Source organism: Podarcis melisellensis (genome assembly GCF_964234715.1).
Source record: "Podarcis melisellensis genome assembly, chromosome: 2".
In the NCBI taxonomy this organism is placed as follows: domain Eukaryota; kingdom Metazoa; phylum Chordata; class Lepidosauria; order Squamata; family Lacertidae; genus Podarcis; species Podarcis melisellensis.
In genome coordinates this window covers 62300403-62325179 of record NC_138529.1, presented here as the reverse complement: position 1 = coordinate 62325179, position 24777 = coordinate 62300403, and the positions used below count along the sequence as shown (strand labels likewise).

General features: G+C 44.0%; 1 protein-coding gene across 1 annotated transcript; it reads left to right on the top strand.

Annotated features, from left to right (window-relative positions):
* Positions 1-1398: 1398 nt before the first annotated feature.
* Positions 1399-24409, top strand: SPARC (secreted protein acidic and cysteine rich). The gene is made up of 10 exons (XM_081901128.1): positions 1399-1558; positions 13234-13303; positions 14160-14210; positions 15514-15598; positions 16425-16546; positions 17368-17488; positions 20101-20234; positions 20896-21044; positions 22245-22393; positions 23655-24409. Exons 2-10 carry the CDS (start codon positions 13247-13249, stop codon positions 23681-23683), a joined length of 897 nt encoding a protein of 298 aa, XP_081757254.1. The 5' UTR covers positions 1399-1558; positions 13234-13246; the 3' UTR covers positions 23684-24409.
* Positions 24410-24777: the final 368 nt, after the last annotated feature.

Genomic DNA, 24777 nt, shown 5'->3' with positions numbered 1-24777 from the left:
CACTTTGACGTGCTTTCGAACTGCTAGGTTGGCAGGAGCAGGGACCGAGCAACGGGAGCTCACCCTGTCGCGGGGATTCAAACCGCTGACCTTCTGATCAGCAAATCCTAGGCTCTGTGGTTTAACCCACAGCGCCACCCGTAGTGGGGCTTACTAGTACCATTATCTAGCACATCATAGCTGAGCAGGGACGTAGAATTAGCATAATAACAGCAGGATGCAAGGAAAGTTGAGTTCCATGCTGTACGTAGATGGGGGAAAGGGAATGTGATGCTGGGCTGCTGTTTTCAGAAGCAGGCTTAGGGGGGACAGTTGTGTGGGTGATGTGTAGTTTCACTGTGGGAAAAACCAGACACACTGCAAGTTGGGAAGTGCAGCCATGAGTATTAATTCTGCCCCATGGATTAAAAGTCTCTGTATGCACTTTGTCGTACTTCTGACTGAGCTTCTGTCCTTTCATACAGAGCTCTGACTGGTGAGGGCCATTGTGATGTGGTGGTTAGAGTGTCAGACTAGGACCTGGGAGATGAGGGTTCAAATCCCCACTCAGCCACCAAGTTTGCTGTGTCATCTTGAGCCAGCCACTGCCTCTCAGCCTAACCTACTTCACAGGGTTGTTGTGCGGATTAAATGAGCCTTGAGCTCCTCGGGGGAAAAGACAGACATTTATTGCTAGAAAAGCAATAAATGAATAAAAAATTAATAGATAAATATCAGTGTATGGAAAATATGTGCCAATCACACACTAAAAGATGGCTATGAATGCCACCAAAAAAACAGTGGTGTGCTTCCTTATATAATCCCCATTATAGCAATTAGAGGAAGTTTTTAATGTTTGATGCTCTATTGTGTTTTTAATATTCGGTTGGAAGCTGTCTAGAGTGGCTGGGGAAACCCTGCCAGATGGGTGGGGTATAAATAATAATAATAATAATAATATTCCTTTGTCACACTGCTTGCCTTAGGAGTTGGTGCTAATGTTAATGGCACTATTTTTGTCCTTTCGCTAGAATACTTGCAGCTGGATCCTCAGTCAGGTTATGCACCAATACACAGCCATCTCCATCGGTCTGCAAGGTTTGTATGAACAGGAAGGACTGGGCAGCACCCCATAAAGCCGACAATATTTTTGGGGAGCCCGAGAGAACAAAAGAGTCTTTGCTGGAATCCTGAAATGCGTGCCACAAATGTGGCGCTCGCCTATGATTCTCCATCAGCTCCGCTGCCTAAAGACAGTGTATTCCTCCGCCACTTCTTGATTGCTCTGGTCTATCATTTAGTTTTTGGCTGCAGCCTCAGATTATATTTTTGGGACTCGGGAAGAAGGGGACGGGGTGGGAGGGGACGGGAGGGGGAGAGCCAGCCCACTGTAGAGAGAAAGAAACAGAATTGGAAAATAGAGAAAGAGGAGGAGGAGGAGAAAGAGAGCCAGCCAAGCAGAAACCCAGCCCAGCAAACCTCGGAACGGTTTCCTGTTGCCTCCTTCTAAAACACTTAGATTCCTTCAGACCCTTGAGAGAGGCTGAAGTTTTCTCAGCTCCATTGCCCTGTCCTTGAGGTATGGCATCCTTTTCCATTCTCTGCTCTTTCTCATTCCTCCCTGTTATGATACTAAGCAAGCGGGTCACAGTTTGCCAAAGATCTAACATCGGCATCTGAATTAACAGTGCTGGTGGAGAAGGGGAGTTGTATTAATATTTGGGGAATATTTTTTGCATTTTCTTGACTTTCCATTATTGAGAATTTTGCTTGCTGCACCTTATTTTTATTCCTCATTTCGAAAGCTATTCCCACCCCTCTTATAGCTGAAGCATGTTAAGAGGCTTAGTTCAATGACATTTCAGAAAGAACAGGATTTTGCTGCTTGTTTCATTGCTTTTCGCTGCTTGCCATAAATATGTGTTTATTTATTGGAAAATGACAGTAATTTTCAAGCAAGTTGTTACTCTGTTGCTAGGATTTCACAATTTAATTCCTCCCCTCTAATAATAATAATAATAATAATAATAATAATAATAATAATAATAATAATAATTAGGTCTGGCACATGGAATGCAGCCTGTCATTGGTCACTTCAGGTTACAAGCATCTAAGGAACTAAACTTGTCAAGAGAACATTATCTTTAGTCCAACGATATTTTTCTTTCCAGAAAAAGGCCATCAAAAGAAGAAGAAAGTTGTTGTTTTTAAAGTATACTACTCCCTGCAATTGTCGTTATTTATCTCACTGATTTGCTTTTGGCAGAGTGACAGCAGTACAGAAAGAGGATGAATTTCAAGTCAGAATGTTGTGGGGTTTTGTGTTTGTTTTGGTTTTTTTTAAAAAATAACAACAGTGGATGTTAAAAGGGATTTCATTGCCTTTAAAGGCAGCCACTGCCTCCCCTGCTCTGACCCAAGCTGCTCTTTTTTTTTTTTTGTTCCCTCTTGGAACAGTATTTTATTCCAAACGTTTGCCAAGAAAAAGGCAGTTAATTTTGAATTGCAGTGTGCAATCTAAGCGCCTGGAGCAGTTTAATCTGGGGCAGATAGGAAAGAGCCCTGTTGCTCTGAGCAGTCTATTTGTGTGCGTATTGGTGGGGGACGAGGGGAAATATAACAAAAATGCAGTGGATTGTGACTCTGGAAGGCTGGTAAAGTTGAAGGGGATAAATTTTTATGTGTGTATGTGGAGGGGATTAAGGAAAATGCAGGCACAGTCCATGAATCAGTTCAAACAAAGCCATTGTCTGCCACATAGGCAGAAGCAGGAGATTGGGGGTGGGGGGTGGGGAGATATCAACTTTTCAAACTTTTGCCAAGCTCCGCCTACTGGGGTGGGGGAAAGGCGCTCTTCTCTTGTATGACTCTCCCACAATGGAATGTCGGCTTCCATGGCAACCCTTTCAGGGCCTTTTGGTTCAGGAGATGCAAGGCCTTTATGGCCTGAGACGCGGAAAGGAAAAGATGTGTTCAGCTGGAACTTTTCCCCTTTGCAGAATTTTAGATGCGGAAAAGTTCAAAGGTTTATTTTTTGAAGTGCTGCTTTCGGTTCTGAATCGCCCTTCTATGCAGCATCCGAAAAGAAGGAATGTAGAAAGACACAACAGAGTGCCTCTTGACTTCTCCCCAGTTGTCCTTAACTGACGTTTCAATCTATTATGGCAGAGGGGATCTCATAACACACACATCTTCATGTCAGTAAAGTATTTCAGTTCACTCGCTATCATTAAAACCAGAGCTTGGCTTCTGCAGAGGATCAGCCAGGGCTCCATTAGGGACTGTGTGTTCAATACTTGAACTCAGTTCTGGAATACGTAAAGTAAAGGAATATATCTTCTGTGCAAGTGTCTTTACCACTAACTATGGTGGTGGTGGTAGTAGTAGTAGTAGTACAGTGGTACCTTGGGTTACATATGCTTCAGGTTACATATGCTTCAGGTTACAGACTCCGCTAAACCAGAAATAGTACCTTGGGTTAAGAACTTTGCTTCAGGATGAGAAAAATCGTGCTCCGGCGGCGCGGCAAGAGCAGGAGGCCCCATTAGCTAAAGTGGTGCTTCAGGTTAAGAACAGTTTCAGGTTAAGAACGGACCTCCGGAACAAATTAAGTACTTAACCCGAGGTACCACTGTAGTAGTAATAAAAATTTATTTATATCCCCAGCCACTCTGGGCGGCTCCCAACAGAATATTAAAAACACAATAAAACATCAAACATTTAAAATTTCCCTAAACAGGGTTGCCTTCAGATGTCTTCTAAAAGTCAGATAGATAGTTGTTTATTTCCTTGACATCTGATGGAAGGGTGTTCCACAGAGCGGGTGCCACTACTGAGAAGGCCCTCTGCTTAGTTCCCTGTAACTTCGCTTCTCACAGTGAGAGAACCTCCAGAAGGCCCTCGCTGGACCTCAGTGTCTGGGCTGAATGATGGGGATGGAGACGCTCCTTCAGGTACGCTGGGCCGAGGCTGTTTAGGGCTTTAAAGGTGAGCACCAACACTTTGAATTGTACTCAGAAACATACTGGGAGCCAATGTAGGTCTTTCAACACCGGTGTTATGTGGTCTCAGCGGCCACTCCCAATCACCAGTCTAGCTGCTGGTCTGTTCCCTGCAACTCCAGATTAAGATGTAAATCTTCCAGAGCCCCAACTCTGGGACAGCCACTGTTTAATGGTATAGCGAAAGAACAGCAATTATGCCCACACAGTTATTTATGTCAGCTACATTCATGCCAGCTGCTTATATTTTAAAACAAAGGGCTATGATTAAACAAACCAGCCTTTAATTAGCTTTGTGCGGTACTTGATGGTTTAGGTATTCTTTATAACTTAAGGAAGTTGCTGATATCTTTTTGCACTGGAGGAGGGGGTGAACTGTAGGGGTTTCACAGGTGGTGAGCATCTGGGCTTCCGTCCAGGCCAGACTTCCGGCCACTTTCCTCTTGGGACAGACTGCTGGTAGCTGACAACATGAATGCTGAGCAGCTGGCCTTGCTTTCATCATGGTGCCGCAGAATCCATAAAATAACATGACCCAAAATAACTGGAAAATTACAAGCAAAGCAAGCCCGGCTTTCCAGTGCTGGATATCTCAGACAGGACTTAGAATTTAGTCAGGTGCATCCATCCATTTATCTGTAAGCTGTCTTGAAGTCCCAGTCTGAGGGGAAAGCATTATTATTATTATTATTATTATTATTATTATTATTATTATTAGCTACAATTGTGGCAGGGCACCACTTCTGCTGAGATACAGGACATCTCCCCAGAGGCCTATGAGATGGCACAGGGACTTCTGGAGCAGTCTCTTATTTCCTGGTAGGAGGGAAATCTAGAGAGACTAGAGCACTTTTGTCTCCACAAATGCCGATAAGAAGTCAGCGCTGTCTGCGCTGGAATGAACACAAGAGAATTATTCTTGCTGCCAGACATCCCTTTCCCCGGGAAATGGAAGATCACCTCAGTACACCAGGAAGTGAAGTGAAGCTATAGCCATAGCTGTCAACGTTTCCCTTTTTTAAGGGGAAATTTCCTTATTCCGAATAGGATTCCTCGCAAGAAAAGGGGAACGTTGACAGCTATGGCTATAGCTAGTGCTTGCAGGAACCCAAATGTACAAGTCCTCTTAAGCCAAAACATTTTAAGGCCCTCTTACTTACTTGAGAGACACCGCCCCACAATAGAGAGCTGTTGTTGTCCCAACTACAGCCCCAAGCTCAGGTTTATCACCCCAATGAGAATTATGCCCCAGGCAGCACATTAAATATCATAAAGGTGCATGTGATTTTTCTTTCTTTCAAAAACTGTTTGCTAATTCAGTCTGGAAAGTACTTAGCTTGTGCAGCTAAGGACTAGCAATAAAGACCTAGATCATATCCCTGATATTACAGTCCTATAAAGCTTCTTTCCCCTTATCTTTACGGTGAAAATTACCTGCTGCTTTCCTCTGCCCTTAAGCCTTGGATATTCTGACATGTATCATTTTCTCTCCAGATAAAGCCACACATTTGATACTAGGGAGCTGAATTATTGGGTAGTTCTCTTGAATGAGTTCTTAAAATGATGACAATTTATACAGTGCTTCTGCCAGAGCAGACTAACATCAGCTTGTTTTTACAAGGAGAAAATGAAAGGGATCACCATTTGCTGGCAGGAAAGGGAGGACTTAATGTGTGTGCCTAACAATACAAAGTGGAGTCAGAGATAGAATCTCCATCCTGAGCTCCTTTGGGAGGAGGGACAGGATTAATAATAATAATAATAATACCCAACCATTACCCAAGCTTTTCTTTGCTCATAGTATTACATCTTTGTAAGCTTTTAGGTAGTGTGGCTGCTGAAACATGGAGTTACTAGCAGTGGCGTAACGCCCTTTGCCAGCGCCCAGAGAACATGAGCGCACATGTGCCCCAGGCAGGAGCAGAGCATGCTCATCCAGCCCTTGCCACGTGCCATGCGGGAGCAGGGTGTGGAGGGTGCCCTTCACACTTCACCATCTGCACTCCCCCACCCCTATCGCCGATGGGCAAACTCTGCTGTGCTGGGCAAGCGCAGAAGGTGATCCTCTGTGCTGTCCAGTCCCTGCCGCTGGCAGGGTGCAAGGGTGATCTCAGTGGGGTGGGGGGCTCCTGGTTCATGCCCCCCCAGTTTGTTCACTCAGGGCAACATCCCCCATCCCCCCCCATGCCACTGGTTACTAGACAGTCTTTAATGTTGTAAATTGCTACTTGGGTTTAATAATTGGAAATGAAATGGTGATGCGATCAGTTTCCCTGAAGATGAACAAGACTGGGTTAAATGCATAAGAAGAGCCCTGCTAGATCAGGCCAGTGGCCCAGCTAGTCCAGCATCCACAAGATGCTTATGGGAAGCTTGCAAGCAAGATCTGAGCACAGCAGCACTCTCCCCTCCTGTGGCTTTCAGCAAACTTGCATTCTGTTCATGGAGGCAGAATGCAGCCCCCAGGGTCAGCCGCTACGGATAGCCTTTTCCTCCATGAGGTTTAAAAGCAAGCTGTGCTGCATTGATTTATTTGTGAACAACTTTTTATGGGGTTTTTATAAACAGCAAGCTGCACTTTAAAAGTATTACCATTGCAGCAATAGCTATCACACAGCCCCCCCCCCATTTCATTTATATATTTTTAAAAATCTGGCATAGCACTTCAAGCAAGACCAGATAGCTGTGCCCACTCTTTATTTAAACTCCCTCTAAATCGTCCGTGTAGGGTTACTCTCAGGCATTGTGAGAAATTCAGCTTGGTGCTGCTGCGCCTCAACCGCCACCAGGTACACTTGCCAGGGCCTGGTGACAGAGGAGGCTGACCATCATTGAGCATTTGCCCAAGGCTCCCTCAGCCTGGCTCAGTGGGCTTCCTCCCATGTTAGTGACTGTCTGTGGATTGCAAGCTACAAGCACAAACCGCTCGCTCATGGTACTCATCTGCAAACCTTGGTTTGCGGTTTGAAGGCTTTCTCCATGAGCAACAGTTGCAAAAGGGATCTGTTTTGTTTAGGGTCCTCCTGGTCAAGCCATAGTAGAAGGTAAAGGACCCCTGGACGGTTAAGTCCAGGCAAAGGCGACTGGGGTGCGGTGTTCATCTCACTTTCAGGCCGAGGGAGCTGGCGTTTGTCCACAGACAGCTTTCTGGGTCATGTGGCCAGCATGACTAAACCACTTCTGGGGCAACAGCACACCGTGGCGTAAACCAGAGTGCACGGAAATGCCATTTACCTTCCTGCCACAGTGGTACCTATTTATCTACTTGCACTGGTGTGCCTCTGAACTGCTATTGGCCAGAGCTGAGACAAAGCAACAGGAACTCACCCCGTTGTACGGATTTGAACTGCCGACCTTCTGATTGGCAAGCCCAAGAGGCTCAGTGGTTTAGACCACAGCACCATACTAGTCAACTTAACTGATTGATAAAAAGCCGCTCCTGAAGAAACATTTGGCTCTATTTGAACACTCGTAAGGCTTCTTGCACCCTCTCAAATCTGCACCAGAGGGTTTGCTGAACTCTCCAGAACAGAGGGCAACAGCAAAAAGTGGGAATTAGTGAGAATTACCTTCCTTCCCAGTCCATTCACAGAATTTTTTGCTGGAGCAATGAGTTGGCCATGAGCAGAAGGACCCAACTAGAAGCATAAATGCTGCATTTGAGCCATATTCATATAATGCTGCTACATGGACAGGTGTTGCACAGCTCTTCTCAGAAAGAAAAGGCTCAGGATAAGTGAGCATACTGATGACTGTGCACACTATGATAGCTTTTTAAGTGATTCATGAATTGGCAACATGGGTTAATACCGCCACCATGTCAAATCAGGGTTGAAAGAGTAGTTAGTATGAAGGGTGTGAGAAAAGGGGTGCAGGCACTAGCCTTGCTCCATGACTCTGCATTCTTTAAATGAGATGGAATGTGAACAAAGAGGACAGCAGAGAAAATTGAGTTTGTGGTCATTTCAAATGCTGGGTAATGAACGTTATCCTTCCTTGGGAAAAGGCAGAGAAAGCAGTCCATACTGTCTAGAGGAAGCCACCAATGCTACTCTTAGAGAGAGAACGGAGAGAAGAGAATATCTGCTAAGAGATGCTTGAGATATGCAGTTGATAAAAGGCAGCCACCAAAGCCACCTAAATTGCTGGTGTGGAAATAGGATGATCACACCTTTTCAAAGCTCATTTAAATAACTCTGGTCTCATTATTCATTATCATCATAAGGTGCTGTTTTGCATAGGAACATATGTCAAAAGGAAAGAGCAAGGAAAGGTGGCCTGATGTACGTGTTCTGAAATGGACTTAAAGGCATTAAAGACAGCAAAGCAAAATGGTGGAGTCTACTAGGACAAAAGAAACCCTTACAACAGCCTATGTGCTGCATTCCAGATATCACGGGGGGGGGGGGGCACCCAGGGGAGATGCCCTGGTGGGAACCTTCCTTAGCTCTGCAGCAGCTACCAGTTTCAAGCCTATTCTGGGTATAATGTGGACTTGAATGTTGATTTAAAGTGGGGATTCAATATTCTGCTGTTCCTCGTGGACTATAGACCACAAGACAACAAAGAGGTACATGTTGGCACCCAAGGGAAATTGCCAGGACAGGGAGCTTATGCAAACTGCCACCTAGTGCATTTTCCCTTTCACAAGAAGCTTTCCCTGGGATTGTTGTGTCAGATGCAGTGGTGTAGTGGCAAATATTGAAGAGCTCATCATGACAGTCTTCATAGCCACACCCTAAAGGAGTGTCCAAAAGTACAGGCAGCTGCACTGATCCCTATATTTATGTGTGCATAATATGTGTGCAACACACACACCTGCACACATCAAAATGTAGGAGTACATAACCTATTACCAAATTTATTAGAATGAATATGACCACAATCCAATGTAGTTTCCTGGTAATAAGCACCATGCATAAGGGAAACCATGCATAAGTTTATAGCCATGTCAGTCAGAAACGTGAACCATCTTGCAAGGAAGTGTTGCCATTTAACCTGCTAGCATGAAGTAAGAACCCCAAACCAAAGGAAAGAAGTTTCCATCCTCTTGATTATTTTCCTCCTTCTCTGACTGTGCAAAATTGACACAAGCAAGCTTGAAAGCTTTATTATCATGTCACTTACTTGCAAGGAGAGTTTGTCAAGTACCCTAGCACCCCAGCAGATGACATCATTGTTCTTGCACTTTCCTACAACCCCCCAACCCCAATTAGATCATGGGAAAAAGACAACACTTCTGCAGGATAGGAATGTAGCTGTGATTTATTTGTTCTTGGAGTGGGGACGGACTCTGCACATGCTGAGAAGCTGTCTTTTCCTCCCATGAGATATATAGAGAAATCACTCCAGTTGAAGAAAAGCATGGGATCCTTATCAAATATCAGCACCATTTATAGAACCAGATACCAACCACAGCCTACACAGCAAGCCCTGGCTGAAACGAAACACAGAATCTGGGTCTTCTGTAGTTCAAACTGGGATAGTGACCATGCCACTTAAACCTTATTCGAAGTTCTGTTCCTTTGGACAACTAGCTTTTGCATCTGTTCTGTGTTCCAACCTACTCCTGTGAAACAAGTGTTGGAAAAGGGGGATTGCGTCTGCATTCATGAGGATATGAATGCATGTGAATTAATCCACTTTGCAGATCCAAACTTTGAGTCTTGGCACTGAGAAGCATGTTCATGGGTTGAGCCCCTGTGAGCCCTGGGTCTGGCTCAAATTAAGCCCCAGCAGCATGCCTTGAGTCATTTGATTTTCCACAGATAGCCGTGTGATGGCTGCTACACAGGTCTTCATTGCGAGATCATCACACTATGCATTTGACACCTCTATTGCAAAGTACCAAGGGTACGGCTGGAAGGCCTCAGCAAAAACAGCTCCTCTTAGACAAAAAATAAGTCTCTTATGGAGGCATTTCTGGACATTTTTGTTTTTCAAATAAACTTGTTTCCTGTCTCCAGCGACAGACGTTTATGTAAAGCTTGTTTGCTCAGAGAGTTGATCCATGTCCCTTCTACCTCCAAGCACAACAGTGGCTGTTCTCAGTGTTTGCTGGCCTGCTGTCAGATGGGCTCCTATACCTCAGCACAGCCCTGGGCCTTGAAATCTGATATTCTCTGGGGCAAGGAACACCACTTGAGATCCTCATTCAATATTGACCAGGGTAGCTCAAGGGCTGTTGTCTTCTGAAAGCAGCCCCTTGACACCTGGCTCGTAGCTGCTGAACCTCAGCGATGCTGTCGGACCTTGGTCATCAGTGGGCCTTGGAAGCAAAGCAAGAAAGAGCCCCACTAGGCAAAACACAAGAAAATCCCTTGTAGATCCAGGAGGAGGGAAACAGCCAGATGCAGCTGTACTTTTCCACCCCAAAAAATGCCATTTAAAAGGGGAAGAGCTATTGACCTCAACTTCAGGTCTTGGCAGTGACGAAGGATGCTTTCACCAGCCTCCAGAGCAAATAAAGGCAAGAGGAAAGGACTTGGTGTACTGAACAGCAGGAGAAGAGGTGGAGGCAGAGGAAAGAGCTGCCTGCATTAGACAGCCGCCAAGTCAATGGGAAATAGGCCCCCTACATAGCCAACGTGGTACTCTCCAGATGTTGTTAGACTGCAACACCCATCAGTCCCAAGCAGCCTGGTCAGGGATGGTGGGATATGTAGTTCAAAGCATCTAAAGGACACAAAGTTGGTCATTCCTGCCTTACTCTATACTCACCAAAAAGTGTCTGTAATGATGAACTGTCAGGCACATCGATGATTTTGCATGAAACCATGTTGCATCTCCATGAATGGTTATATTTCTCTTACCATGATCTAACCATATACACAAAAAATACATCATGCAAAACATGCTGGAGGCTGCAGCATGAAGGTTTTTAGAAAGTTACAGTGTAAATATTGCTAAAGCCTGCTACATTTGGCATAAATAAAAGCTGAGGTGGAAATTTCAGCCTTTCTGTAGTGCATTGAAGGCAACATGATTGGAAAACGATTCCCCATTTTGGGTGCAAAGGGAGCATGCTGCAACCTGCCATAGAAATGCCAGGAATTGCATTCATATTAGATCTGCAATATATTGAGGGGTGGAGGGAAATCAGCAACATTTTGTATGAAGTTGCATTTAGGTGTGAAATTTGTTTGTAGGTAGGGAGCTACTTTGCAGAGTTCAAATTTTGAAAGTACTAAGTTGGAGTTCAGAATTTTATATCCTGCAGTTTAAAACTTGGGAGACTTCTGGTTTATGAAAATATTTCACTGTTAGATAAATATTTCACTCAGGCTTGCACTACAAATGAAAAATAAAAACCACTGACAGTGTTGTATTTATATTTTGTCATACATCTGTTACATGAACCTGCTACCAATAGGGAAGGTTATTTGTGAAAGATCTGTACGCATCGGTCTCATAATCTTATTGTGAATACAAATTCCATATTCTCCTGGATTTCCCTTCTATGTTAGAAGCAGGAAGTGATCAATGAACAATAGATTGTATCTGAGCAATTGAAGAGGCATTTGGCAATAGCATGTTGTATCAGTTGGTCTGGATTTCCAGATGCCTACCAGTTTGTACCCACTCACCCACAGTGATGGTTTTTCGGATTAGCAAAGAGTTCATATATCATTTTACAGTCAACACATTCAGATTCTTCCCTGCATGCTAGGCACAGCAAGAGATTCCTCTTTCTTCACAGTTCATAGCACTTTTCATGGACACAGATATTAAAGTTCTACAAATTGCGTCTGGAGAAGACAAGATAGCTCCATATAGGAGCACAGTCTATCTGTATCAACTCTCTACTCTTAGGAAAATAGGTAAAGGTCTGAAAACTCTCAGCAACAAATATATAGGCCTGTAGAAGAAGAAAATTCTGCAGTTGCAGTCTGCTGTATGCCAGACTGCAGATAAGCAAAGAATTTAATCACTCAGGATTTCCTCTGTTTGCTTCCCCAGTGCTTTCTGGCAAGAACTTCCTTGGGCAAGGATGGACATGCCTTAATGCTATTGTGTTTGAAAGATAGGACTTTGCACCAGCAGGAAAATGATTTGGACATTACATGATGCAGAGAATAACACTGACTTCCACTTTTTCCATCCTTATTTTTCCCCTCCTGAAATATTTTTGGCTCCCAGTAAAACTTCCATGTTTTTGTTTTTAAATCCAAAGGATATTTAAATTCGTCTATGGTTATCTGTTATGCACACTTCTGCAATGTAGTTAATAGGAAAAAGCTCATTTTAGGTCCTTTATTTTGCCCCTGCTACCCACAATGTCTGAAACAGAGATTATTACTGAACCATTAACAGGTAAAAATTATGGATGCCAGGTTTCAGCCCAGAAATAGTGTCTCTGCCTTCTATTTCTCTGCCACCTCTCCCGCTGCATTTTCCTTCTTTGCTTGTAAGGGGCTTGCTTTGCTAGGTCCAGGAAGTCAGTGGATGGAGGTCATTGTGGCATCTAGCCTTACAACAGGCTCCACAAGGCCACCAAGTTCAATGAAATTTACTCACTGGGCATGTGCTTGGTCAGGGATTTCAGCCTAAAAATCCAGGAAGAAATTTCTGACAGTAAGAGCTGTTCGATATTGGAACCAACTCCCTTAGGAGACTCCCCTTCATTACAGGTTTTGAGGCAGAGGTTAGATGGCCAGTTGTCATGGATGTTTTAGTTGAGATTCCCTTGGGGTCTCTTCCAACTCTACAATTCTTTGATTCTATGTATTGTCAAAGGGAGGAAACTGTAGGTATAATCCTTCCGTCACCTAATGTTAATCAAGTTCATGAATTGTTCTGCAGAAGACTTCAGCTTTAAGTTCAAGTCATTTTCATTACTCCCATTTCTTTCTTTTTTGAAGGTCATCAGCATCAACTATGTCAAAAGCCTTATCTAACCTTACTTATTCTTCCTGTAAGAAGAAACAGTAACATGAAAACATGGTGTTGTGGTTACAATGTTTTACTCAGCACAGGGCTCAAATCCTCATTTGAGCTCACCATGATTTGGGGCCACTTACTATCTATCAGCTTAGCCTACCTCACAAGGTTGCTGTGAGAATAAAATTGGAGGAGGATCAAGCATGCTACCCTAAATTCCTTGGAGGAAGGGTGGAATAAACTGCAATAAATGAAAATAACAAACTGACTCTCGTGCAATAAAGCCCATAATTTTCATAAAAACTAATACAGTAGAATACAATACTCAATCCCCACCCAAATATAAGTCAAATGTTTCCTCTTCTCTCTCCAGACTTCAAACAAAGATGCGGGCCTGGATTTTCTTCCTCTTCTGCCTGGCAGGCAAGGCCCTGGCAGCACCGGTAAGTATTGAAATGGGATCAAATAAAATTTTAAAACCTGTTTCCTAGAATGAATTTCTGCCCCTCCTGCTATAGGATTGCCATTGGGCAAGGCATGAGAAAGGTGAGTTTCAGGGCCAACATACAACAAAAGGATTGCCGCATTTTGACCTTGGAAGTCGAACAAGGTACAGTACCTTGGAAGTCGAATGGAAGCCATTCCAGAAGTCCGTTTGACTTCCAAAACATTCAGAAACCAAATGGCAGATTCTGATTGGCTGCAGTTAGGGAAATGGAATAAATTGCTGTGTGAACTCAGGCTAAGTCAGAACAAGCATGGATGTATACATGCCAAAATCCATCCTTCTCAGATGACTATATTCAAAAGTTTGATTCTTTTCAAAGTCACTGCCAAAACTGCGCCTTAGGGACAGGTGTGCTGTAAGTGTTGCTGGCAAAGTCCATTGGGTGGTGCCCAAGTTAGTGAGCAACAGGAATTCGCGGACTTTAACTCTTTGAATTCTAAGTGTGTATATGTTTTAAATAAAATTGGGCCAAGAATACTTGAGTGGCTTCAAGTCTATTAAGGAATGAGATACGGCAATACCGCATTCCAAAGCAAGGCAAGGAGTTCCACAGACTTCAGTGGGGCCTGCTAGGTTCTAACTGTGGCAAAGGGGAGCATTATGCAGAAGGTCTCACACTTTCTTCCTGCTGGTTGCAGCACTTGGGTAGGGTGGCAGAGGAGCTTTGTACATGTGTGTGTTTGGTCACTGCAGTAGGAGTGGAGCTTCAGGCACAAGGTTGAGGGAAACCCTGCAGTAGAGCTAGGATGGGAGACACATCCACACCTGACTTCCTTATTTCTTCCTTGCAGCAGGATGCTCTACCAGAGGAGATGGAAGTAGTAGAGGACCCTACAATAGAGGTACGAGTTGATGCAATACCCCCCTTTTTATGTGCTTTGTGGGAGCAGATGCATTGGAAGAGGTGGGATAACGACTGATGGGAAGTTGTATGACCACCACCCAAACAAATTGGGATGGATGCTCAGCAAACAGGTAGTCTGGAAGCAACCTAACACATTTTCTATGGCATATACGTTCAATGGACTGCAATCTGCTTACGCCATAATAAATATGTTAGTCTTTAGGTACCTCGAGACTCTTTGCTGTTTTTTTTTTTTTTTGCTAAAACAAACTAACACAGCTATCCTTCTGGAGATAGTTGCTTCAGACCACCATTTCTCAAGATTGGTCTTTTTATTCATTTTATTATGAGTTAAGAGCTTTCAGACGGCTTGCTTGAAATTTAAGGGTGATCAGAAGAGGAACGGAACTGCAGCTGGAAGCACTGTTGAGAGGTGGGGCCTGTAACTCAGTCACAGTGTGAAGTGCTCTTGTTCAGGGTTCCAGCTAGCCACCAGTCAGCCATACCTCTCCTAGGACACCCCATTCCGTTCCATTTCCCCTCCCCACCCTGTTTTCTGTTATCCTCCACCCACAACAACCAGTTGTGCCCATTGAGCATGTTCAGTCCTCACTGAATTGCTCAAGAGTCCCCTCCCCTGCTTTTATAGTTCACTAAAAATTGTGCTTCTCCAAATCTTCCTCAAAGATTCCTGTGCTATTTGGCTACATTTTAGAGTATGAACTCACTATTGGCATTTAGTATACTAAATACCTCAAGGGCCACCTCTCCCCATATGAACCAAACCAGATCATCATCTGAGGCCCTTCTTTGTGTGCCTCCTTCATGAGAGGCCAGATGGTGGCAACATGAGAATGGGCCATTTCTGTGGTGGTTCCCCATTTGTGGAATACTCTCCCCAGGGAGACTTGCCTGGCACCTTTGTTACATATCTTCAGGTGCCAGGCAGAAACATTCCTCTTCTCCCAGGCCTTTGTCTAATAACACAATCTATGGCCTTTTAAATTGGAGGGGGTGTTGTTTTTGTTTGTTATTATGCATTTTCAACCACCCTGTAATCTTCAGGCGAAGGGCTGTATAGAAATTTAATTATTATTAATAATAATACCTCAAGTTGGCTCTTCTTTCATGAAAGGAAATTAACTCTAGAGACATTTCCCTGACCTTTGGCTTCCTAAGGCTGTGAGTCTCTCTTTGAACAGCCTATTTTAGTGGGTATGGTTTCTATGTCACAAAAGGTTTCCAGGTTGTCATCAACCAGAACACAACAATAACTGACCTTATTCCACCTCTCTTCCCAGGAACCTGTGGGTATCAACCCTGTTCAGGTGGAGGTTGGAGAGTTTGAAGAGCCCACTGTGGATGTGGAGGAGATTGTTGCTGAAAGTAAGCAGTACTCTGGATATTATACTTTAAACCTGCAGACATGCAATGTTTTATATGTACACATAATATAAGCAGGGCCAGCCCAAAACATTTTGGCACCTGACATCCTGCCACCTGAGGCGGTTGCCTCACCTTGCCTCAAGGGTGGACCAGCCCTGTATATAAGAATGCATATTTTATAGAAATGCAAAAAACTGAAGAAAAGGGGTTGCTGCAGCAGCCCTGGTATGCTCATGCCACATGATGTTTCTTGCTACTGTCATTTAAGTCCCGCCCTCATAATCTTACACCCTGAAGACCCAACAGCATCAACTCTCTCCATAGGCTGCTTTAAGTTGCAAGGGGTATCACTTTAAAGGACCACAGAGGGAAGGAAATGGTCTGTGAACCGCATGCTCCCTCTGTGGCCGGTTCTCACTCAATTTCAGCCATGCAGAGTGTGTTTCCAGATATCTATCTGTTTTTTAGGCTTGGGAAAGATTTGAAGTACATTAGATGGTGGCAGTAAGGTATCACTCTTTCAGAAGAGAATGCTGACACTTGCAACTTAACTCCAATACATCAGTTAAGGAGTTCTGGTTATTCCTGTGCTGCCCTAGTTAGAGACAAACATAGACTATTGGACTATATGCCTTGCTCCATAAAATAAATATGTTACATCTGATGAGCCAAGCAAACACTATGCTGGACGGCTCAGACACTACTGTTGGTGAAAAGGCTGAGTATATCTCTCCATGGCTAGTTTTCCAGGGTTTTCTTTTTATACTGAGGAACCACTGACACTGTTTTGGCTTCAAAAATTGCTTTTTTCCCTGGTCTCGCTTAGATCCTTGCCAGAACTATCACTGCAAGCATGGCAAAGTCTGTGAACTGGATGAAAACAACACCCCTATGTGTGTGTGCCAGGATCCTTCCAGCTGCCCAGCCAGCACTGCAGTGTTTGAGAAGGTGAGCAGAGAAGATGAGTGAAGTCAGGCCAACAGAGCAAACTGACGAAAGTGGAGGTCTTGGGAACAGTGATTGCTTATAGCCTCAGTTATATCTTAGCTTTAGCATAGCAGCTGATGCATCTCTGAGGTTTCTCCCAGTAACACCTGTAACTTCTGGTTAGGGCATATCACATAGTTAAGTACCATGCTACCAATGAAGGGTGTTTTGCAAGTTTGGTAAATAGCCACGTCATCCAGCCCAGCTGCATGAAAGGAAGCTGCAGGAATTACTGAGAAAGATATGTGAGTGGCCACCATGCCACTGGACAGAATGAGTGCAGCTTGTCATTCTTCTGAATCTTTCAGTGGTTTTGTTAAATACAACTGACTATCAAGTCTTCCTCAACAGCCCATGACACATGGAGTGAGAGGCCCTGTCTAACAATAGTTCTTCCCCTACCTGATGGGTCAGTGCCAAGGGCATTACTGGAGGACAGCAGCTCCATCCCCCCTGGACTTTGCCCTGTTGAGTGCCATCTTGACCCTGGCACTCTAACATCTACATGCAGCTGCCAGGAAAGAAAATTACTTGGGAGTGCAGTGACAAATATATGCTGACCCCATCAAATCCAGGGTTGCAGTCCAATCCTTAAATGAATCGAAAGTGGAGTTATGGGCTGGATAAGGATTGCCAAGTAGAGGCTTTATGAATACCTAATAGACATTTGAGCTTGTCTAGCTCTGGAAGGTTACTGATGTTGTCCTAGATGGGGAGAAAGATAGATCCATGCTGCATTTGAGCACTTCATCTTTCTAATGCAACTAACCCTTTTCACAAAGGTATGTGGCACTGACAACAAGACCTATGACACCTCTTGCCACTTCTTTGCCACCAAATGCACTTTGGAGGGAACCAAGAAAGGACACAAGCTCCACCTGGACTACATTGGACCTTGCAAATGTGAGTTTTCATCCTTATGAAGCAGAACAAAATCCATTCAGAAGGCAACTACAGTGGTACCTCGGGTTAAGTACTTAATTCATTCCAGAGGTCCGTTCTTAACCTGAAAGTGTTCTTAACCTGAAGCACCACTTTAGCTAATGGGGCCTCCTGCTGCCACCACGCCGCCGGAGCACAATTTCTGTTCTCATCCTGAAGCAAAGTTCTTAAGCCGAGGTAATATTTCTGGGTTAGTGGAGTCTGTAACTTGAAGCATCTGTAACCCGAGGTACCACTGTAATCAACACCTGCTTTCTAGATGTTGTGGCACTACAGCTCCCATCATCGTTGACCATTGACTATGCTGCCTAGTGCTGTTGGGAGCTGTATCATGACATCATCTAGAAGGCACCACATTGGCTACATCTAGCCTATATTCAACTATATTTTCAGAATTTGTGGCTTCGGCATCAATGTGATCTAAGGAATAGCAAACACACAACATCAAGTTATGTTAGCATGGAAATACATGGAGATCTACATGATCAATGTGGGTCACAAATAAGGCTTGAATGATGGGCATCCTGAAGACTGTTCATTCACGGGGTGTGCAACACTAGCACATGCCGAAAAAATAAAAACTATAAAAATAATAGTTTTAAAAAATAAAAATACTTCGGTCATTCTGTGACAATACAGAATGTGCCTGCATTCATAACAGTCAAGTGACAGATTCTGGGAAATGTGCTGAGAAAACGGACCCATAGGTCAGCCCAAAGGCATGGCACCTACCATCTTGGTTACCTCAGCCATTGTGTTCACTGGTCCAATAAACCAGGAACAAACCTTGCCTAGAGCTTGTGGTTTGTCTATCATGAGACAAACCACAAGCCTGCTTTTGGTTGTGATGTTAAGCCAAACCTCAACTTAGCCCCAGGTAACAAGACAAAAGCATAACCAGGGGAGGAGTGCTGTGGTTGAGATTTCGGCTCTGGGAACCTACACATTTGCTAGTCTGTGCTGTGCCATGGCTTGGCTTAGCATTACATGTGAACTTGGTCTCTGTCAGAAAAAGGTGGCTTGGACTCCATTAATCATCTGCACCTGAAGAAGCAGGAATAGTTAGGAAATCTCTGTAGGCTGCTCAGCTACAGCAACACATCTGAAGACACAGCCTTGATCTCTATCTAGCCAAGATTTCCATCACCCTGCTCACTGGTAGACAGGTTTTATAAAGTTTCCATATTTCATTGCATGCTTCATAATTGCAGCTTATTTTGGGTGTAAGATTTCACAGGGGGGAGAAAATGACATAATCAGTTCCTCAGGTCTGATCGTCACAGAATGCATGATCAAGATGGTTCTGCAATGTTGGGTGTTGGCCTTCAGCTTTGTTTGGTCCCTAACTTTAAGACAAACGTGATCCCCTATTTCCTGTAAATAGAAAATGTGATCCTGTAAATAGAAAATGGTCTATTTACAATGCTGAAAAGTTCTGCTATGGGCTTTCAGTGGATTTTGTGATGTCTCTTACATGACACCCCAGGTGACAAACAAGTGGTAAAGTATTCATTCAAGAGCCTTCTCGTCTCCAGCATCTTTCTACGTCCAGCATCTTTCTCTAACCACAAGCCTGTGGAATGAGACAGCTTCTATTTTGCAGGCATTGTCCTTGCCCTAGCTCAAGGTATCCACAGTTGCTTCAGTGGCCGTGATGATTTCCTGTTTCCAGGGGCTCCACTATGGATGTCTTGTGCAACTAACAACCTCTCATTTAAGCATGCAGGCAAACATGTTGAATAAATTGTAAACATATCACCAGCCCAACTTTTGAGCAAATGGGATGGAGTTAGGTCAGGTCAGAACACAGAATGTGTGGTCAAGGCGGCTTAACTGTGTTAAGTGTTGGCAGGATATTTTTATTTTCAAGTGGTCTCTAAGTTTAAGGCAAGAAGCGGCCTTTGCAACCAACAGAAATAAATACTTTAATATCTTCTCCTCCAGACTGGATTAATGTGATAGCTAGCATTTTAACAAATATGCCATTAAGTCCTAGATTAAGTCATTAAGCCATTAAGTCAAGTAAGTCCTAGATTAATTTAAAAAAACAAACAAACACAGACATTTAAGCACTGAACTCATCAATGGTTGATGGAGTTAGATAAATGTTTTCCTCCTACCTGGAATGCTATTTTCTGCTGCTTGTGAAAGGCAAGCTTATACTTTCCTATTTTGTACAAAATGAAAAACTTAAGAAGGTAAAAAGTTCAAAGACAAACAAACCTGAATCAATCCACAAGCTGTTTATTGTCTCAGGTTAATCCTAAAGTTGGTTCTGATGTCAGGGTGCGGAAAGAGAGTACTGTCTTGAAGAGATTTGGGGGAGAATGAATGGCATCCCCATAGAAACTTGCAGAATGGGCCTTCTTTTTGCATTGTTAGCAAAAATAAAATTGTGCAAACCTTTTGAATGCAGTGGCTCTCTTTGCTATAATGCGTATCACTATCTAATAATTTCTGGGCCATTGTTAGGTGGAGTCAGTGTCTCATTGAAATGGACTTATGGTTAAAGACAATAAACATGGCTTGTCTTTGACTGTAAATGAGCTGATGGGTCTCTGGTTGGGTTTCAGTCATTCCTGAGTGCCTCGACACCGAGCTGAGTGAATTCCCCCTGCGTATGCGTGACTGGCTGAAGAATGTGCTGGTGACCCTGTATGAGCGGGATGAAGACAACAACCTCCTGACCGAGAAGCAGAAACTCAGGGTGAGCTACAGCTCCACATAAACAACCATGCCCATAGCTTACATGGTGCACAAAAGTGGAGTTTTCCTACATTGTTATTTTTCATGGTTATGGATCTACCACCCCATCACACCAAGACCAACGCATCAAATCACACCCCACACTACTGAATATAGGCAGCTCACCCATTTAAAGAAAACATTCCCCGCCCCCAAAGTGCACCTAATATTATTTAAGTGTATGCCTAAACATATAACATGAATATAACAATTGTTTTTGAAAACCCATTAGAGCCAGGATTACATCTGTAACAGATTCATACCCAGCACACACTTCTGGCAAGTCTGGGTCTTCTGCCACACAATGCATGACATGACCTTAGCTGCTCAAATGTGGGCGCAAAGGGAACATGCCATTTGCAAAGCCAGTCTTGTGTCACCAGTCATTGTGTGTCTTGCATTACCTTCACATGCTGGTGTATTACACCAGATGGAAACTTCTCTTGGACAGCATGTCATACCCCCCTTCATGTACATTTCTGCCAGAAATTCACTGCTCTGGCTCTTCTTTGGCCATCTCAGGATGAAATGCAAGCTATTGCCCACTTTACCCCAGGAGAAAGGCTCTGATGGTAGCTTCAGACTAATTTCTTTTTTAATGCAAATTGTATCTTGATGAATAGGTGAAAAAGATCCACGAGAATGAGAAGCGCCTGGAAGCTGGGGACCACACAGTGGAACTGCTGACCCGTGATTTTGAGAAGAACTACAACATGTACATCTTCCCTGTGCATTGGCAATTTGGTCAGCTGGACCAGCACCCCGTCGATGGGTATGTACCCACCCACTTCCCTGGCCTGTGATAAACTCTAGCAGAGACAAGACACATTCGTATTAGATTACAAGTAAAATTCTTTTTTTTTTGTAACCTTCATTAGCCCTCATCAAGCAAGACTTAAAATAATAAATAGCCTAGGATACAAGAACCAAGTCCCTTATTTATCTTAGGAGTAAAATAGCCTGCACTCAGCTCTTTGAAAAGCTACTTTGTTAGCAGAGGTCGGGGTGGTGTTTACTATGAAAGATGGGCACCTTCCCTTACTGCATGACTGTGCCACAAATCAAGCACTTGGCTTTCAGCCTGCTAAGCAGTACATCCTTCAGATTCTCAGGATTCCTAAATTTAACTTTTAAAAACAGAAAGGGAGTGTCTGCTGAAGGCTCTGGTATCAACGGATGGAGAGTACAGCCCATCCATTTAAAGGGCTGATTTCGGGGCATTCTCCATCCACACAATGCACTTCAGGTTGGGGTAATGGGATGTTTTGCAGGTCCTTCCGTTTCTTAGATAAGACTACTCCACAAAATGAGAGAGATTTCCCAAAGAACAAGATATCTTTGGTATATAAAGCCTGATCCATACATTCTCCAAATGGTATGGTGCATCATGACTGCATCCTGCGATGCTCTAGTAATGTACGAAATGAGAAAAATACAGGAGAAGAATGGAGCACATGGAAAGTTCCTACATTAGTTTTTGTTTCCTTTCATACATTACCAGACTGGCACAAGTCAGAGGGTCGGAGCATATGCCCATTGGGTCCCTTCCAACTCTTATGATTCTATGATAGGTCACAGATACAGGAAACTTGCCTCCATGAAGCTTGGGTAATGTATGACAAGGAAACAGGCCTCAGTCTAATATAAAAGAGGGGAATTGCTGCCAGGCACAAGAAGAGATGGGGGCATCAGTGGCTTGAATTGCCAGCGTTGGATTGACCTAGCCCAAAGTTAAGCCCACAGATACGTGCTCATCGTCTTAATGGTACAACGGACCCAGAACATAGAAGCCTTCCTATTGAATGGACATGAGAATGAGCTCCAAAATATAAAGGAAGGGTATGATTGGGTGGGAGTGGAGGACCAGAGCGAAGGGATTGTTGCCTCTGTCCTTTCTGCCAATCCAGTGAAAACTGGTAATTTTAGGGTGTTGTTGTTGTTGTTGTGACCACCTTGATGCTGCTCCTTTCAGGTATCTGTCCCACACTGAGCTGGCCCCACTGAGAGCTCCCCTCATCCCCATGGAGCACTGCACCACCCGCTTCTTTGAAACATGTGATCTAGACAATGACAAGTACATCGCTCTTGAGGAATGGGGCAGCTGCTTTGGCATTAAGGAGAGTAAGTATACTGCACACCAGGGCTAAGACATCACTGAGACTTCAATACAGGGGGGGGGGGCTCCTAATTCCAAACATCTCCTGATGATTCCAGACCAAGGGAATCATCTAGGGACTAGGGAGATACACCAGAAATAAAAGCACTTGCATAAAAGGAGATATATGTCTGCTCAGTAGTAAATCCCACTGGGTTTTAGTCCCAGGTAAGTGATTATAGGATTGAAACCAGAGCAACTTCATAAACTAGCCCAGTTGGTGGCACAACTGAAGAGCGCTGGGATCTACTCTGGAACTCCTTGACAGTCTGCCTCTTTTATTTCACTTGTACCCCAATCTTTCTCCAAGGAACTAAAAGCAGCTTACCTTTGGTTGACAGGCTGCCTTCCCTGTTAGACAGCTTATGGGGCTAACCCTGCTTAGCTTTGGCAATGGGACCAGGTCAACACTCTGGTCAAGCTTAAGAGCCGGCCCACGCATTAGGTGGGGTGATGTAGCTGCCTCAGGTGGCAGAAATGCAAGAGGCAGCCACCGAAAAGCAACCCAGTTAAAGGAAGTGGTGGCGGCAGGGCAGCACAGTTTTGTGCTGCACAGCTTTGCTGCTGAAGGGCCCCTAAGGGTGGAGAGAGGCCTTCCGCAGAACGCTTTGCTCGCAGTGAGTCTCAGCGAGAGGGAGGTGTTTAAGAAGCCCTTGCGGGGTTTGCCCCTCTCCCTGCCCAGTGGCAAGGCTTTGAAAGGGCTCTTGCTTGAGGGGAACCCCTTCCGCAGCCTCACACCCCCACCATGGAGGCATTAACAGGATGTCTCAGGTCACCGCTACCAAGCACTCAATGCTATCTCTTTCCTCAATAGGGCTGTATGCTGCAGAGAACTATGGCCCCATCTGCACTGTCCATTTAAAGCAGTATCATATCACTTTAAACAGCCATGGCTTGCCCCAAAGAATGCTGGGAACTGTAGTTTGTGAAAGGTGATGCGAATTGTTAGGAGACCCCTATTCCCAGAGCTGCAGTTCCAGAGTTCCCTGGAAAGATAGATTGTGAATTGCAGATTTCTGAGGGGAATAGGGGCCTCGTAACAGGATGTGGAAGGAACCTCAACAGGCAAATGGGGCAGCTGGTTTGGGCAGGGGTGGTCAGCTGGGCTGGCAGGCAGGAATTAAGGGTGGATTTTTCAACCAACACTCACATACATATTGGGGAATCACACTGTACAGATTCACACACAATGTGTTCTTACACCATGTCTTTCTTATTCTTTTGCAGAGGATATTGACAAGGATCTCGTGATCTAAATTCAGCAGCTTCTGCTTCTATTACCTGCAACTCCCATGTTTTCTTTTCTTTTTTTTAACAATTTGGGGGTTTTTTGGTTGTTTTATCGGGGACAAGGTGCTAATATAGATCTAAACTTATATATTAACGGTGCTAAAAGAAAAAGAGAGACAGAAAATTGTTAGTAGCCTAATCTATACCACTAGATTACTCTGCTCACACATTCATCTGCGTGTTTCTGTTGACCTCTTGATTTGATAATATCAGTACAGTGAAACAAATCCGCTTCTGTTTAAAGTATTGACCTCCTTCTCCTGGCCCTCTCTTTTTCTAACTTTTTTTTTTAAAGAAACAAAATCTTAACATGTTTTTGGCTATTTAACTCTCAGGCTAAGGACCTCCAGACCAATTTACTCCCCAATTTCTAGAAGGCAAGTAAAGGAAAGTGTATCAAAAAGGGTGTTGGGAGACTGGGCTATACAAAGTCAAGTAGTGGGGCAATTGTTTTATGGAAGTTTAGGAGATCCAGATTTCAGTTACTAGTAGGATGGGGAAAGCATGCAGTTGGGTAAGGTCTACAAAATCCAAAATGGTGACTTTATGAATTCTGCGGTTCTCGAATCTGGCACCAACTCACCTGAAAGAAATGATTACAAGAGAGCAACTGAGATGCAAGGGGGGGGAAAACGAAGTTTTGTTAACTCCCACCTTTTAAAATAAAAAGTAAGAAAATTCTACCTGCTTCATTGCTACGCAGTGACTGTATTCTTTGTTGTTGTCTTTACCATGCTTTTAAAGTTAGATTTGGTGCTTATCTGTGTTTGGTGGTGCTTATTTTTCTTTTCGTAGTCTTTTTCCCTGCTGTGGTTTGTTTGTCACTGAAATCCATTCTGAGGAGCAAAAGCACATTTCCCTAAGCCAAGTCTTTCCCTCCTAGTCGTCTGTGGTCATTCTAAAATACCCATCTTGCCTCTGAGGAATAACACTAGGCCTGTTCACATGATAAGCTGGATGTGTGTACAAGCATTCTCTACACAGGTACAAGTTTACATTCACTGATGTGTACAGCTCAACTACAGGCCACACACGGACTGGTTGTTTGTGCACACGCATT

Bases quoted from the DNA above. Each gene is read 5' to 3' on its own strand.
- SPARC (XM_081901128.1), top strand. From the start codon at position 13,247: ATGCGGGCCTGGATTTTCTTCCTCTTCTGCCTGGCAGGCAAGGCCCTG. The intron at 14,211-15,513 runs GTACGAGTTGAT...CTCTCTTCCCAG, and splicing joins TAGAGGACCCTACAATAGAG to GAACCTGTGGGTATCAACCC. The intron at 15,599-16,424 runs GTAAGCAGTACT...GGTCTCGCTTAG, and splicing joins GGAGGAGATTGTTGCTGAAA to ATCCTTGCCAGAACTATCAC.